Below are 17,394 nucleotides of genomic sequence, written 5' to 3'. Positions count from 1 at the left end.
AATCAACACTGATGAACCTTGGTGCGAAACAGCACTGTGCCGAATTATGTTGCGATTGTTGCCGCCTTCATATAACGAGATGATCCGAACAATCATAGTTCTTGGTGTTGCCTGCTTTTCTCCTAACACAACATCCGGCGATGTGCAATAATTACGATAGTGCAAATTTTGTCATTTTATCTTCAAAACTACTAACTTTGTCCACAAGTTAAATAATTGGATAGCTTCAGGGCCTTTCCGCATCATTGAATTAAGGAAAAGGTTTAAGTAGCATAAGCCGTACAGCTGACTGTCTTCATCCATCATTAGCTATACCCTATTCCTATACGGGTTTTATGTTTTTGAAAAGTTTCCTCCACTTTGCACAATGAGTCAGCAACTAACTTATAACGCAGCTTCAACTGTCCTAATTAAACGAAGGATATCTACAAATTATCTTGCTTGACTGTTCTTTACTGGAGGCGTAAAATCAGCTCCGCGGGTTTAATTACGGAGGTCTATGCATTGCATATAATATTTCTGACTTTCTGTTCAGTTCAGCCTATATTCTTTAAGAATCGTCCTAGCAAGAGAAAACTTTGTTTTCGCAACCTGAGACACTGTTTTAGAAGAAAAAGGTCTAAATTCCCATACGTAACAAAGTGAAACACTGCGCCATAATAAGACGCATAAGGGCAGCGTAGTTCGGCCAAAGAGAGATCACTGCGGTTGTCGGAAGGCATTGAACTTCGCGTAAGCTACATCGCCGTAACATCATTCGTAGAACGCACGTACTCACGCCATTGACCTTCCTTTTTTTTTTTCTAGTACGCTCCGCTTGCGCCTCTCTTTTAACAGGTAAGGGAGAGGCCCTGCTTCTCATACAATTTGCAGGCTGATTACATCAGTTCTAGTAGATCGTAAGGTTCCCTTTTTTTATGGCGTGCGGAAGTGGCGGTCTTATCGTGCACTCACTTAGCACTGGCGCTTGCACTGCGAAAAGACTCGACTGAACCGTAGAGAGCAAGGTGGACCAATGCTTCCTTGTGAATGTCTCAGATTGAATAGCCTTCCATGATAACCCAGCAGTAATTCCCATTTAAACATTCCCCACCAGCAGCAAGTTTACTGCATCCAATTTGCCAATAAGGTTTAGTTCAACCCATCTAAAATGGTGAAGAATTCACTAGTGCAGATAGCACATTCTTTACAGAGACATGTTTCAAATGTCAGCAAAGGTGGTATACTTGAGGCCTCAGAAGCTGCAGGCCGCATTCGGAAGCCTAACACGGCGCGAGTGATGTGTATCTTACAACGGCTTTGCAGGTGTCCCCACGGGTGCAAGGCCGCGAAGCTGCCGGTACCGAGCGCGGACCACATGGCGATAGAGCAGAGGAGATGCAGAATCAATAGACCACGGTCCCGAACACTCACCCGGAGACGTGGTGTTCGCGCAGAGTCACCGCCGCCTGCTCCTGTGGTGGCCGACCTTGCCGTCGGGGGTGACGTGCAGTGGAGCGCCCGGGGACCCCCGCGCCGCGACTCGGCCCATCCGGTATTCGGCGCTCCAGCAGCCACGAAGGTCGTCGACCGCCAGGGAAAGGTAGAGAAGAGGCTCCTCCTCTGTCAAAGCATCCGGAGTATCGGCGGCGTTGCGCTGCGTCGCCCTACGATTGGGGGCTCCGCGTGCACGGGGTGCCGGCGGCAGCCCAGCCGGACGCCCGGCTCGAGCTAAACCGGCTCTGGCGGAGCGCTTGCCGCCACCGAACCACGCCACTCAGACGGGGTCCGCAGTTCCGCGCCGCCCGCACGACACACCGACTCGCACGACGCCGCCAATGCCCCTCCCGCTGCGGCTGCTGTAGTTGCCCCGCTGCTATTGCTACTGAGAAGCGTGGAGCATCACGCTCGTGCCGTTTGGCCGAGACCTTGCCCAAGAGCTTTTATTTTTCGCGGACCTCCCCCGAGCAGGCGTGACGGACGGCTACCCTGTCACGATGCCCGGGAACGGGCCATCTTGTTCGTTTGGTTGCTTTTCTCCTCTCGGTACGAGGTGACGCATGAAGTAGGATGACATCTGTTCCGAGCACAGCGTGGCATCGTCTCGAGAGATCCCAAGGGCACCGCGAACAAACTTTACAGGAGTTCTGCGGTTGTCTACAAAGTTTTTAAGTGCCACCGTACGCTGCCAGGCGAACAGCCTTGCGAGACCGTCTTGTAGCTTCTATATTTTTCGCACAAGTTAGACTGACGGAAGTGCTCTCAGAATGTGGCGCGCTGCCTAAGATACACTAACTCCCCGGAAGTTTCAGAAGCCGCGGAGACGGTGCTTTTAGTGCTGATATCGCAACTCGGGTCAGACCGGTTTATGCTTCTTGATTTGTTATGTGGGTAGTTGTGAAGTCAAGCCACGTTTTCGAGGCGCATCCTGTTCATTCGGCTCACAACCACGATGGGCTTTGCTTGTTTGGCCATTTCATCGCTGAAGCCCACGATTGGCACGTACGGCTTCGAGACCAAACCATTTCCTTACTTGAACAATACAGTGCAGAGATAGTTCGTTATTACATCGAATTGCATTGATCCAGTCTCGCACTATATCACAATACAACGTAACTTGCATCGCGCTATGTCAATGATGTCACCCAATTAAAGCATGTCTTATTCAATGAAAGAACAAACAGATGGTTAGCGAAAACAGGGAGAGTAGTTATTTCGTCCTCATTTATCTGATAATGTGCCTTGTTCGGGAATGCCAAAAGGCTAAGCAGGTAAATGCGGTAATTCGACCCAAATACACGTAATAACAGCCTAATTTTTATGACGACATATTCTCCTGGGTAGAAATGGCTGATAATCGTGCCACAGACTCCACTGCTTAAAATAGTTGAATATCGGGGGTCGAATTTGCAACGTTTCTCGTTCGTAAAAGCTGCGTGCCATTGGCCGGTCACCCTCGGTAATGACGCCAAGCAACATGAATAGCCCGCATCTGCTCTTACGAAGAGTTCTATTCCAAAGAATTTTTTTCCTTTTATGAATACGAGCTCGGATCTTTTTTGCTCAGAAGCCCGATATGGAATATTTAGCAGCGAAGACAGATGGGAAAGAAGTGAAGATCAAGAACAATTGCCCGTTTACAAACGAAAGGGTGAAAGTTACGAATGCAATAACTACAGAGGGAGTACACTTCGGTCAAGAACCGTTATTATCCTTAATTGAGCATAATTGAACAAGATGTGGTTCACATTGAACACCAACGTTTTTGGTCTCACTGCGGGGATCCCAGATACGCAGGTAGCGTTGTTTTCTGTACAAGCTCGAAAGAAAACGTTGAAGCGAAGTGAGGTGCAGAAGGAGTTGCTTGGAAGAGAGGCGCACTAAAATGTATCGAAGCAGAACAATACGCATAACATGTGGAAGGGGAAGTCGTATGCGCGGATACCTCGGGACAGACAGCACAACCAAAAGGCCGCTTAGTGTTGAGCAGGGTTGCACGACATTCGGCTCATGGTTCAGTTCAGACTTTTATTGTGGGCTAGAGTGGGAAATTATGAGTGCACGACTAGAAAAACGACAATTTTATCGCTAAACAAGGTGCACGCCATGAAGCAATATCGGTATTTTAATACAGACATAGCAACTTCTCAGCTTTTCCATCAGTGAGAGGCGGAACGCTTTTTCATATAATTCTCAAGAACTTTAAGGGAAATAGCGTTTCCCGCCCAAATATTTATAGTATGAGACAACCTTTTTCCAATTCGCGTGTAAACATTCGGACAACGAGCAAAGAAAGAACCTCGCCGTACATTCATAACACGTCGACTACGTTTTTATACGTTTCCAACAGTGTCTTAAATCATTTGAAGTTGACAAATGGATAAACAATCTGTTTTGAAACTCTTCCTCTGCAACGTTGCATGACTGCGACTCCGCAGTGCTGCCAGAGCTCACCGACCTGCATACAGTGCTCGCCAGAACTAAAAAGCATGCACCGAGAGTGACCCCTCATTCGCTTTTGCAAAAAGGGAGATCATTTGAATCTTAGCTCTGTATTCGGAAGCACTTAAATCTGCGAGCAGACGCTGTGTTTCACGTCTCTTAACGAGAGTCGGCCGCCTTCTGTCTTCCAAAACCGGCGTTAATTACAAGATCTGCTGAGGACAGCAACAAGGGCGATAACACCAGAAATTGACAGCCTTTCGGCAAGCAAAACATGCCGAGTTTCGCACAAAAGCGCAGCCCGTTTGGCTCACCGAGAAGTTTGTTTTGGTTGCCCCTAATTTTGAGTTGTGGAGCCCTAGTTTAAAGCATTAAAGCACGTTGGCTGCGCAATAGAGAAAATGCGGTGTATTGATGGCGCAGCGACTAGTAGAATCCAGGAAGCACACTATAATCGTCACGATATTTCAATATATTTTAGATCAAAATGTACAGACGTTGTTTGAATCGAAGTGTACAAGGAGGGGATAAGTTTACAAGGAAGGTAAATTGGTAGAGCATAGCACGCGTAAGGCGAAGTTGTGGGATCGTTCTCCACTTGCGCAAGTTCTTTTTTCATCCACTTTCATTTCCGTCAGTTTATCACTTCTTTAATTCAACTAGGCAGTACAGGTAATTTCCCCTACGTTGTCCTTAGTGTCATTGTTTGTTGGCTTCTAATGATATGATTAATAAAAATCGCGCCCCTTGGTTACCCCCCCCCCTTTTCTCTCATTTATCACTTAACGAGGGTCTCGAATCCGGCAACATTGGTGCTTTTGATAGCATGTGTGGCTTTATTGACCAGTTACCTTCAGCCAAACAGATCACATACTCATGACGCCTGCGGCAAAAAGGATGATCCATATCCGCCGTCAAGGCCCTGAGTGGTGTCGCTGGCTAACACTCCCAGGTTCAGTTCTAACAAATAAACATAAATACCCAAGAAAGTGGACGGGAGAATGGCGCCACGGTAGCTCAATTGGTAAGAGCACCGCAAGCGTAATGCAAAGACGTGGTTTGTGCCCACCTGCGGCCAGTTGTTCTGTCGTCCACTTTAATTTTCATTAATTTATAATTTGTTTAGTTAAATTAATAAGTACAAGCACTTTCCCCTATGCTGCCTTCCTGTCTTTGTTTCTTGGCTTATTATGGGATGACTGACAAAAATCGGGCCCTCTGTTTCTTTTCATTCATTACCTGCAAGAGGCTATTAAAATTCCATAAAACTAAAAATGATCACCCCGTCTATAATGCCTGAATGCCTGCGAAGGTATTCACCCCGTGAGACCCTTCGGTAACGTACACCTGCCATAAGCGCTTGGAACGGGGATGGAAGCATCAACCGGTCAGCAGCCGAGAAAAGCAAGACATGGCTAGAGTACTCGTGGAAAGAAAAAAGAAAAGCAGGGGAGAGATTGATCCAACCGGACCCGTTGCAGGCATAAGTGGCAATACAAGGTAGATAAAGTTTCCAGGAAGAGAAGGAAAATGAAGATGTATTTAAAAATGCTCAAATGAAAAGCATGTATCGCTTACCGGATTGGCTTGGGCAGGCTCGGTACCTGTTTGTCACCGCCCCGTTTCAAAGGAAATTCCCGTGAATCACCATCATCATCACCACCAGCACCACCACCACCACCACTACCACCACCAGAATAATAATAATAATAATAATAATAATAATAATAATAATAATAATAATAATAATAATAATAATAATAATAATAATAATAATAATAATAATCATCGTCGTCGTCGTCGTCTTCTTCATCGTCGTCATCATCATTACTATTATCATGATCAGTACCACTGAACGAGTCATTTCAGCAATGGTTGGAGAGAACTGCAACCGAAGATTCAAAAAGAATCCAAACGCTCCGAAAAGAATGCTTCCCTGAGGGGTGCAGGTCGACCGGAACAATGGCCAAACGACAAACTATTCACGTGTAGGCAATGTGAAATATGCGTATAATTCGCCCTTTCTTACCAGCCCCGAATAAGCTGTTTGAAAAACTCAAATGTACTTTTAGGTTGTTTGCCGCATAATAAGGTGGTAGGCCGCAGAAATTTTTTTCTCTTTAAATGAAGAGCCAGGATTCAAATAAGTTTTTTTTCTGTGTAAGCATGTGTTATTTAGCTTATTCAAACACCTGCTTCGGTGTGGACCACACCCAGGTCGGCCGCCAGATGTAGACAGTTGGATCTTGGGGCCCCATTACCGGACATTGCTGGACTTCCTCCGAGAATCCGGCGTGTATCTGCACGTTTAAATATTTCTTTATGCCAGAAGGCACCCTGTTGCAATAAAAAAAATATTTAAAGTGCAGCAAATGGCTCATCTTATTTTTTGGCAGGTACTTTTTCTCGTATAACGTGATAAAAGGGCCAGTCACGTGAGCAGTGATAAGGAACTAATGAATCCTGAATTGCGTAAATCTTTGGCATTTATGTAGCTAAGGGGGAGACCTGGGAAATAAACTAGGGTAAATGCAATGTGATAAATATTAAGAAAGTAAAGTTCGAAAAACTAAGCAAAGTGGAAAAGAATTCCAATTTCGGACCAAATTTATTTGCGAAATGAGCTGTAAATGAAAAAAAAAATTGCAATAATTTCTTTTCTTCTAGTTCGTTGCACACTCAATGTGAGGAAGGACTGCGCAAAATTTCATATCAAAATGCGAAGTCAAAAAAGTTATCAAAGTTTGCGTAATATGAGATGGGGTAAAATGTTGTTTTGAGAAAAACGTAAACAAATCTCCAAACCACATGAAACACGTCATACCTATACAAAGGCCTAAAATGCACCAGCTTGATAGCTGGAGCCACATTAGATGCACTAGAGTTTCCTTTTGCTCGTGTAGCCGCTTGGCGATAACATAAAATAAAATAAAAAAGCATTTTGAGTAACATCTATATAAAAGAAATAGTACTGATTTTCGTTTTCCCAATGCGAGGCTTTGGGCTGGAAAACTAACTCCGAAACTGATGATGATAGGGACATGATTTTTTGAAACTTGTTGCTGAATGTTCGAGAATGCATCAAGGGTAAAAAACAAAAAAAAAATCAATGTTGCGAAAAAGAAATTGATTTTTGCATGTGGCCTACCACATTTTAAGAATCGTAAATAAACAAAGCACACTCACCTGTTGCGATGTGAGTAGTGAAAGTTGTGCTTGCATTAAATTTGGCTTTCGCAATCAGACCCGTAGACATCTTTTGAACATTCAAATTATTTATTTATTTATTACTTATTATTACCTCAGAGGCCCCGATGTGGGCTATTGCATGAGGGATGGGTGATCACTTCAGTGAAGTGGGAATTCGATGGCAGCCTTCAAATGATGTGGATTGGAATGGTGCACGGCGTCGGTGGAAAGGTCATTGAAGTTCCAGGCAGTCTTGAAAAAAACAAAGAAAGAAAAAGGAGTGAACGTGCGCGGTGGTTCGGGCCGGCGGAGCGTACGCAGATTTTTCGTGGCGTAATCGGCAAGATTGACGGTGCACTTAAATAATGGCTGAGGCACTCGGAGCAGAATGATAAAATTTGTGGTTAAGACACAGTCTAAAAACATGACGCCTGTTATCTAGACTGGAAATTCCTGCTTTTAATTTCAGCTGAGACACACTGGTGTGGTATGAATAATCAGAAAAAATAAAACGAGCTGCGCGATCTTGAACTGCTTCCAAAGTGTTAGAAATGGTTAGTTGGTGTGGGTCCCAAAGAGAGCATGCGTATTCTAGTTCAGGTCTGACAAAAGTTAGATAAGTTAGTATTTTTAAGGATGGGGGTACGAAGCGCAAGTTGCGGGGCGGAAGTAACCAAGCGCGCGATTGGCTTCGTTAGTGATGTTCGTAACATGAGAAGACCAGGAAAAGTTGCTTGAAAGTGTAAGGCCAAGGTACTTGCATGACTTCACAAATTATATTTCCGAGTTGCAGAGAACGTACTTCGGAGTATGGTGATGCTTCCGCCGATGAAAAGGTACTAGTGAAGTATTCGTAGTGTTCAGCGACATTAGCCAGATGTTGCAACAAGTGGTAACTTTGTCAAGATCATCTTGCAATGTGCGGTTGTCAGTACTGTAAGGATTGGGTGATATATGTCATAATCGTCAGGGCAAAAAGGCGCACGTTAGAAGAAAGTTTAGCGGGTAAATCAATAATATATCTATGGAAGAGAAGGCGCTAAAGGACTGTGCCTTGGGGTATTCGAGAAAGAACGGGGCTTTTAGAGGAGGAGTGGTTGTTAGCATACACAAACTGTTGTCTGTTAGTTAAGAAATTACGTATCCAGTCTAAAAGAAAAGGATTAAGGTGCAAGCAAGAAAGTTTTCGGAGAAGCCGTCGATGCGGAACTTTGTCAAATGCCTTTTCGAAATTTAAAAGGAGGGCATCAACTGGGATGTCTAGGTCAAGGTTAGAGCTTATGTCATTTATAAATATAGATAATTGGCTGTCACAAGATAGACTTTTCCGGAAGCCATGCTGGTTAGGGTGGAATAAATCGACAGGCGTTAGGAATGTAGCAATGTTAGAGTAAGCTACACGTTCCATTAATTTCGAACAGACGCTGGTGAGAGAAATTGGGCAGTAACTACTACATAAATGTGAAGAACCTTTTTTTGAGACTGGTGTAACCTTACCCACTTTCCAGTCACCCGGCACCATTCCTCATGGCAAAGATTGCTGGAAAATATTACATAAGATTTCGCTAGTAATATATTTAGTATTTTTTAAGACATTGAAATTAATACCATCGATGCCAGTTGAAGACGACAGCTTCAAGGAATCAATACATTTCCTGGTGCCATCAGAACTAAACGGGGTTGCGGGCATGGTATGCTAATTTGAATATGGGAATTGATGAAGTTCACCTCTTGGTTCATTAGTAAACACGGAGGAAAATACATGATTAAGTACTTCGGTGGTTTCATGATTAGGAATAGACTTATTTTTCTTGTCACGCAGTGCAAGTGGTTGCGAACGCTATGGATTTATAGTATTCCAGAATTGTTTAGAGTTATTTCACAGAATGTTTGGTAAAATAGTAGGAAAAAAAGAGCGTTTTGTTTCACTAGCAAGCGATGGGTACGTTTCTGCAGCGATGTAGTATTTATGTCATGCGCACTCAGAGTCTGAATGCCTAGCAGCGTGGTAAAGCCTTTTCATTTTATTCGCCTTAGTGCCCTGTTGAACCAGGGTGATGTGTGCTTGTCGGTTATATATAGGGATAGTAGGCATGCAAGTTTTTATCGCTTCATGTATTTTATTTTGAAAATGAGCCATTTATTTTCAACGGAACGTTTTGAAAAACTGGTAAAGAACGAGCTGGCAAATTCTGCGACTTTAATAGTCATATCAGTACAGTTGCGTATGTCGTAAATATTAATAGTTTTTCTAAATTTAGTGAAGGTAGGAATGCCGCATTGGAATGAGGTATGTAGCACTGAATGATCGCTAAGGCCGTGTAAATGTGTTAGTGGCGAAACAAGATCGTAGTGCGAAGTGAGGATAAGGTCTATGTATGTTAGAAGACTAATCATATCGCCGCGTGTGGTTATTGACGATTTGTGTTAAGCCAAATGTAAGACATGTAGTAATGAAATCAGTCTCAACGGTGTTTTTGAGGCTGTTTCAGTTATGTTGGAACAATTGATGGCGAGGAAGTTGAAATCACTGAACAGCATGATAAGACATTGGGGATAAAACCCTGTTACCGAGTGAAGTCATGAAAGTCAGCTACGAAAGAGCGGTCTGCGTCGGGTGGACGATGGCATGCACCGATAACAACGCCTGGGCGGGAAGCGTTGCTTATCACAAAGACACGTTCTAAGGCTGTTGCTACTGTTATTTCCGCACACTGAAGACAAGGTAAATATACCTGGTAGTGAAGCTTCCATAGGAGCCCATACGTTCAAAACACGGCGGTCCATCGGCGGTTTATGGGGCTTAGCGCCATCTGTATGTGGTCGGAACACTTCCGGCGGAAGAAAAAATAATGTGACGCCATATCCGTTAAAAACAGAAGTGATGTCATTTTGTTTTCGAAGGCGCGAAATTTGTTTTGTTGGTCTGCCTTTAGAGCGATATATTCAAATGCCCCGCCATTCGGTTTGATGGGTGTTTCGAGATTTCAGCGCGGAAGGCGATGCAGAAAAAGGCCAGCCGTACGGGTGTCAAAATCGCACCCCTGCATCGAACATACTTTCTTTGGAGGCCGACGAAAGCATTACGTGTAGAGCGCTGATCATATCGTCGGATGCCAAGCCCGTTGGCCAGCGCTGTCACACGAAAGCAACTACACAATTATCTCTGGCGGTCGTAACTCGCTACTTTTGACTGAACAGGTTAAGAAGCGATCAAACTACCCGCGTCACCAAATTTAGACAAACTTCGACAAGCAAGTATGCACTACGTGTGAGAAGGACGTACTTCAACAGGTGAAGTTTACGAGCGCGTATTTCTGCACGTTTCAAGACGTGCATTGCAATGCGAGTGATAGCGGCGTCAACGCCCCCTGTAACGATGGGCGCTGAAAAGAAATGTATTTATTAATAATATTAAAATTGAATAAACTTTTATTTTCTTAACTCGTCACGAATATGTATAATTGACCAGGCATCTTATTTTCGTTAAATTAATCTGTCTCGATTGAACTTAAAAAAAATGCTTTTTTATTTCCCACTGTTTGTTCCCTCTAAACATAGCCGCGCTTCAATCGCTGTTCCCATAACCACCCTTGCTGATGTCGGTGACAATCTGTACTGAACCGCTTTTCGCCCGAAGCTTCGCGACCTATTTGGATCGACCTTGCTGAAGACTTTTGTGTGCACCTATCAGTATGCCGCCACCCCTTTTGTGGGTTTTGTCGCGTCGAAACATAGAAACGATTGGGAAATGTGAAAGAATTTCAGCATTTTAAATGGATGGGTTAAGCCAAGTTTCAGTAAGAATGGCGATGTTCGATGACGTTATGCTTGGCGTGCTTTGGAGGGCATCAAGTTTGGGAATAATACTGCGGATATTGGTGTAAAGAAATGAAAGGTAGTTGTTGGGATGGTTATCAAGGAGGTCGGATGCAAGGAACCCGGCGGTCGAGCTACTACCTTACCAGGACTATGGTTGTAGGTTGTTGCGTTTCGCCTGCGACACGTGGTTTTGCCGGCGCGACTGCGGCGGGGCGGCAGACATTTTGGCCCGATCGTCGTCGCCGCAACACTCATCGCCAGGTGTTTCCAGGCGCGTCTGCGGCGATGCGACCGCCTAGGGATCCTCCTCGCATTCCAGTCATTGTGCCCGAAACAGGCGATGCCAAAGCAGGGATCTCATTCCAGTTATTGGGCCCGAAACAGGCGATGCCAAAGCAGGGATCTCGTTCCAGTCATTGTGCCCGAAACAGGCGATGCCAAAGCAGGGATCTCATTCCAGTTATTGGGCCCGAAACAGGCGATGCCAAAGCAGGGATCTCGTTCCAGTCATTGTGCCTGAAACAGGCGTTGCCAAAGCAGGGATCTCGTTCCAGTCATTGTGCCCGAAACAGGCGATGCCAAAGCAGGGACCATCTTCTCGTTACAGTCATTGTGTCCGACCGGCAGCGCCACGACAGGGTGCTACGAGATCGTGCGCAGCGCCACGACGGGGTGCTACGAGATCGTGCGCAGCGCCACGACAGGGTGCTACGAGATCGTGCGCAGCGCCACGACAGTGTGCGTCACCATTAGCCCATTGTACATTCACGTGCTCGTCTTTTGAGGGGTTCCTTCTTGCCCTCAACTGCGAGAGTATAAAAACAGCTGCCCCCGGACGCCAAAAGGAGGGCTCCGATTTCTTCTGTTGAGTGAAGTGCTCTCCCGTCTCTCTACTTCGGTCAAACCTGACCGCCAACTCTTTGCGATGTTAAAATAAACAAGTTGTTTCGTTGTTACCAGTCGACTCATGCTTTGCCGGGACCTTCGGATGCTTCGAGTTGTACCCCAGGCCGCCAGGCCAACGCTACCCTTGGGGCTTGCGACCCAGGTACAACCACGGGCGTCAGCGCCGAGTTCCCATCCGATCGCTCCAGTGTCGCGATCCCAAACATCTGGTTGGCAGCGGTGAGATCGCCTACGACTTCAAACAACGGTCTGCCAGCGGCGAGATCGCGACAACGGAGGCCAGCAGCGAAGAGATGCAGTTGACTGTATGCTGAGCAGCTCAACGACGATCCGGGAGCAGTGCAACGAGCCCTGTGTGACGACTGGTTGCCTGCAGCGGAACGACTGCGCGGAATTCCTGCCTGCGAGGTTTGGTGAGTGCGGGACTTTCTTCTTCTGAGCTTTGCCAGGCTTTTTGTTAGTGTCAGAAACAGAGCTGGTAATTGTGGTTGTCGTTGCTGCCGGGTTAGTTTGCGGCAAGACAATAGTAAGCAGTAGAGAAAGCAGCATTCAGAGCAGCCATGGATTTGAAGTCGTTGCGCAAACCGAAATTGTTGGAGCTTGCAAGAGAGTTGGGTCTGGATGTCTCAGACAAACTAAGAAAACCAGAACTGATAAAGGCTATTCTTGAGTTAGAGGCTGAGGATGACGAGCTGTCGGAATGCCTTGAGACCATTGAAGAGAGAGAGACTGCAAAAAGACAGGAGCGCGAACTTAAAGAGCAAAAAGAAAAAGAAGAGCGCGAACGTAAAGAACAGAAAGAGCGAGAGCAACAAGAGAAAAAAGAAGAGCGTGACCGTCAACACGCTTTGGAAATGAAGCGTCTCGAGATAGAGATGGAACGCGCTCGTAATGGAAGTCAGGCACACGGTGCAGGAGAACGCGTATTGTTCAAAATGACTGACCTGATGCGGCCGTTTAAGCTTGGAGAGGACATTGGTTTGTTCCTGGTTAACTTTGAGCGAACGTGCGAGAAGCAGGGGTTCTCTCGGGAAACGTGGCCACAGCGCTTGCTCACTTTGTTACCCGGCGAGGCGGCCGACGTAGTCGCTCGCTTGGATAGAGAGGAGGCAGAGGATTTCGACACAGTGAAATCGAGTCTTCTAAAAAAGTACCGGCTGTCTGCGGAGGCGTTCCGTCGGAAGTTTCGGGAAAATGAGAAAGGCAAAAGTGAGTCATATACAGAGTTTGCGTATAGGCTTATGTCGAACATGCAGGAGTGGCTCAAAGAAGAGAAAGCGTTTGGTGACCACGATAAAGTTCTGCAGTGTTTCGGGCTAGAACAGTTTTATAGTCGGTTACCGGAGAACGTGCGATACTGGGTCTTGGATAGGCCAGACGTTTGTACGGTGGCTAAAGCCGCTGAGCTAGCCGAGGAGTTTGTGACGCGTCGAGCTCGCGGAGCTAAGGACGGTCAAAAGGGTGAATTTGGCTCGAAGTTTGAGAGGCCGAAGTTCACACCCATGAGATTAAAGGGGGACACGCGTAGTGCGGATGCGAGCGAAAGCAGTCCGACCAAACGTAAAGAGACGGCGGCAGCCAAACGCAGAAAGCGGTTCGAGATGAGGCGAGCGCGCTTGTGTTATACGTGCCAGAAGCCGGGTCACTTTTCAGCGCAGTGTCCGGAAACAACACCAAAAGTTGTGTTTTTTTCAATAGGCAGCACTGACGAGAACATGAAGCTTCTCGAGCCTTACATGCGAGACCTCCTCGTGAACGGGAAAGAGTGCCGAGTGCTTCGCGATTCCGCAGCTACGATGGATGTAGTTCACCCGTCTTACGTAGAACCCCATATGTTCACGGGCGAGTGCGCGTGGATCAAGCAAGCCGTGGAAGCTCATAGCGTGTGTCTGCCGGTAGCAAAGGTGCTTATTGAAGGACCTTTCGGAACGCTTGAGACAGAGGCGGCAGTGTCATCTATGCTGCCACCCCAGTACCCGTACCTATTTTCAAACAGGTCCGATCACCTCCTGCGCGAGAAGGGGCTTTTGTTTGGTGAAGCTAGTGTTCAGGCCTTAACCAGATCGAAGGTTCGGGAGCTCGCTGCAAAGGCGGTAGTTGCGGGGCCGACGTTATCAAACAACGAAAAAGGGTCAAAGGCGCAGCAAGCTGATATTCCGAGCACGCCCGAACTGAATAAACTTGAGTCTGTAACGTTAAAGGCGCCAGATACTGGAGAGGAAACGCCCGACGCGGGAAAGTTAGAAGAGCTATCTACTGATTTGCTCATCGCGCCTACGTCAGACGGACTTGATAGGTTGCTAAAAGTCAGCCGGACGGCTTTGATAGCCGAGCAAAAAAAGGATGGCAGCCTGGAAAACGTGCGCTGCAATGTCAAAGAAGGTATCGCCAGGAAAACTGCACGTTTTGTGGAAAGAGGTGGAGTCCTGTACCGGAAGTATCTAGACCGAAGAGGAGTGGAGTTCGATCAGCTGGTCGTGCCTCAATGCTATCGTCAGGATCTGTTGCGCTTGTCACACGGGGGTTCGTGGTCCGGACACCTAGGAGTTAAGAAAACTAAGGACCGTCTCTTGCAAGAGTACTATTGGCCAGGGTGTTTTCGGGACGCAGACCATTTCGTGAGGACATGTGACACTTGTCAGCGGGTGGGCAAACCAGGGGACAAATCGAGGGCGCCGTTGAAATTGGTACCTATCATTACGGAGCCTTTTAGACGGCTCGTTATTGATACTGTGGGACCTCTGCCGGTAACAGCCACGGGGTACAGACACATTTTGACTGTGATCTGCCCAGCGACAAAGTTCCCTGAAGCAGTGCCGCTTAAAGAACTCAGCTCAGTTGAGATAGTTAATGCACTACTGTCCATATTTGCGCGAGTTGGTTTTCCTGCAGAAATTCAATCAGATCAGGGCACAGTGTTTACTAGCGCTTTGACGACAACTTTTCTCGAAAGGTGTGGGGTAAAGCTGTTACACAGCTCAGTGTACCACCCACAGTCGAATTCCGTTGAGAAGCTCCACTCCGTCATGAAGCGCGTGTTGAGAGCGTTGTGTTTTGAACATCGAACTGACTGGGAGCTGTGTCTGCCTGGGGTGATGTTTGCTTTAAGGACCGCGCCGCATGCGGCTACGGGGTTTTCGCCAGCTGAACTGGTGTACGGTCGCTCGCTTCGATCTCCGCTTCGCATGCTTCGAGAATCATGGGAAGGTAGGGGCGACGACCCAGTCCTGGTGGAGTACGTACTTAAGCTCCTCGAACGCTTAAGAAGGGCACAGGAGTTGTCAGGTGAAGCAATGACAAAGGCCCAGCAGAGGGCCAAGGTTTATTATGATCGGACAGCCAGGGCCCGTCGTTTTGAGGTTGGCGATGAGGTCATGATATTGCGCACATCGCTAAACAACAAACTAGACGTGCAGTGGGAGGGCCCAGCACGAATTGTTCAGAAACTGTCGGACGTTAACTACGTGGTAAGTCTGCCAGGAAAGCGGAAAGCACAGCAAGTTTACCACTGTAATCTGCTCAAACCTTATAGACAAAGGGAAGCAGTGGTGTGCATGATGGTAAACGTTCCTGAAGAGCTTCCGGTCGAGCTTCCGGGACTAGGCTCAGTGACGAACAGGGAAGACACCGGTCAAGTCATTAGTGACCTTATCAGTAAAGCACCGCTGTCGCCCGAGCAGAAAACCGAACTACACCAGCTATTACAAGAGTTTCAAGGTCTGTTCTCTGAGAGGCCTGGTAGGACTTCTGTACTTACTCATGATATAGAACTTACCTCCACAGAGCCAGTACGATCCAAGGCGTATCGGGTGTCACCCCGCCAGAGCGATATTATGGAGGCTGAGGTAAAGAAAATGCTACAGCTCGGTGTTATTGAGGCAGGTGAGAGTGATTATACCTCCCCTTTGATTTTAGTTGAGGTACCGGGCAAGGAACCTCGTCCTTGCGTCGACTACCGCAGGCTTAATTCCATCACTAAGGATCAAATTTATCCGATCCCTAACATCGAGGAGCGCCTTGAGAAAGTTAGTAGCGCTCAGTTTATTTCCACCCTAGATCTTGTCAGGGGTTATTGGCAGGTTCCACTTACAGAAGAGGCTAGTAGGTATGCGGCGTTCATTTCACCAATGGGAACATTCCGTCCTAAAGTGTTGAGTTTTGGTTTGAAGAACGCGCCATACTGTTTTTCAAGTCTCATGGATAAAGTGTTGCGGGGACAGCAAGAATTCGCTTTACCGTATCTAGACGACGTAGCGATATTCTCCGCATCCTGGTCTGAGCATATGGCACACTTGCGGGCAGTGCTAACCCGCCTGCGCGAAGCGGGCTTGACAGTCAAGGCTCCTAAGTGCCAGTTAGCACAGGCCGAGGTTGTCTACCTCGGTCACGTGATTGGTCAGGGTCGTCGCCGCCCCTCTGAAATAAAAGTGGCCGCTGTGCGAGACTTTCCGCAACCGCGCACCAAGACCGATATTCGGTCGTTCTTGGGTGTCGCCGGCTACTATCAGAGGTACATCCCTAGGTACTCTGATATCGCGGCTCCCCTGACGGATGCTCTAAGAAAGACAGAGCCTCAAACAGTCGTCTGGGACGAGACAAAGGAAAGAGCTTTTAGCGCCCTAAAGAGTGCCCTAACAAGCCAGCCTGTGCTACGATCGCCAGACTATACAAAAGGGTTCATTGTTCAGTGCGATGCTAGTGAGCGAGGCATGGGCGTTGTACTGTGCCAACGGGAAAATGGAGAAGTAGAACACCCCGTCCTGTATGCTAGTCGTAAGCTGACCAGTCGTGAGCAGGCGTATAGCGCCACCGAGAAAGAGTGTGCGTGTCTCGTGTGGGCCGTTCAGAAATTGTCATGCTATCTAGCCGGCTCGAGGTTTATCATTGAGACGGATCACTGCCCTCTCCAATGGCTGCAGACCATCTCTCCCAAAAATGGCCGCCTCCTGCGCTGGAGCCTCGCTTTACAACAATATTCCTTTGAGGTGCGTTACAAAAAGGGGAGTCTCAACGGTAACGCCGATGGCTTAAGTCGAAGCCCCTAACGTAGGAATCAGCCTCAAAATTGTTTGTTACTGATGTTTTTTCTTCCTGAGGCAGGATTTTTTTTTTATATTGCTTTTGTTTAGTGTTTCAAAGTGATGATATGCTTTCTAGTGCAATTTTTCAATTTGTGGACGCGTTCTGAGTGATGCTAGACTACTGTAAGGAACTAGGCAGTGGTATAAAAAGGGGAAAGAGCCTGGCAGGGCTTAGTGAGGGTTGTGCCGTGCTTGCTGACTGAGCGGTTGAGTTTTCAGCGTAGTTCTAACGCTTGCCGGGAACGAGGACAAAAATGTGAACTCTCCCGAAGTCACTTTGCAGTGTCCCGTGCGAACCTGAACGAGAGAACGAGGCCTTCTCTGTGCGCTGCGCTCAAGAAACGTCAAGGGACGCCCGACTTCGGTTATGAGCATCATCGAGCGACATCCCTCCGGACAGCGGATGCAGTCCCCTGTCCATCGGGATCTCCTTCCCCCGGCGGGGCGGTCTGTTGCGTTTCGCCTGCGACACGTG

At 47.1% G+C, this 17,394-nt stretch overlaps 2 protein-coding genes across 2 annotated transcripts in view; one reads left to right on the top strand and one right to left on the bottom strand.

The window, feature by feature from the left end:
• LOC142572591 (endochitinase-like) overlaps nt 1-1,494 on the bottom strand; it is a 31,672-nt gene extending 30,178 nt beyond the window's left edge. The window contains exon 1 of the mRNA XM_075681811.1: nt 1,414-1,494. The gene's annotated coding sequence lies outside the window, so the exon portion shown is untranslated. The remainder of the gene's footprint in view (nt 1-1,413) is intronic.
• The window catches only part of LOC142572598 (uncharacterized), a 291,788-nt gene that overhangs the window by 244,458 nt on the left and 29,936 nt on the right, over nt 1-17,394 (top strand). Inside the window, exon 2 of the mRNA XM_075681822.1 lies at nt 1,306-1,582. Within this exon, the coding sequence (XP_075537937.1) occupies nt 1,306-1,582 (277 nt within the window). The remainder of the gene's footprint in view (nt 1-1,305; nt 1,583-17,394) is intronic.

This window comes from Dermacentor variabilis, chromosome 2, assembly GCF_050947875.1.
Source record: "Dermacentor variabilis isolate Ectoservices chromosome 2, ASM5094787v1, whole genome shotgun sequence".
Classification (NCBI taxonomy): Eukaryota; Metazoa; Arthropoda; class Arachnida; order Ixodida; family Ixodidae; genus Dermacentor; species Dermacentor variabilis.
This window is presented reverse-complemented; position numbering and strand designations above follow the sequence as displayed.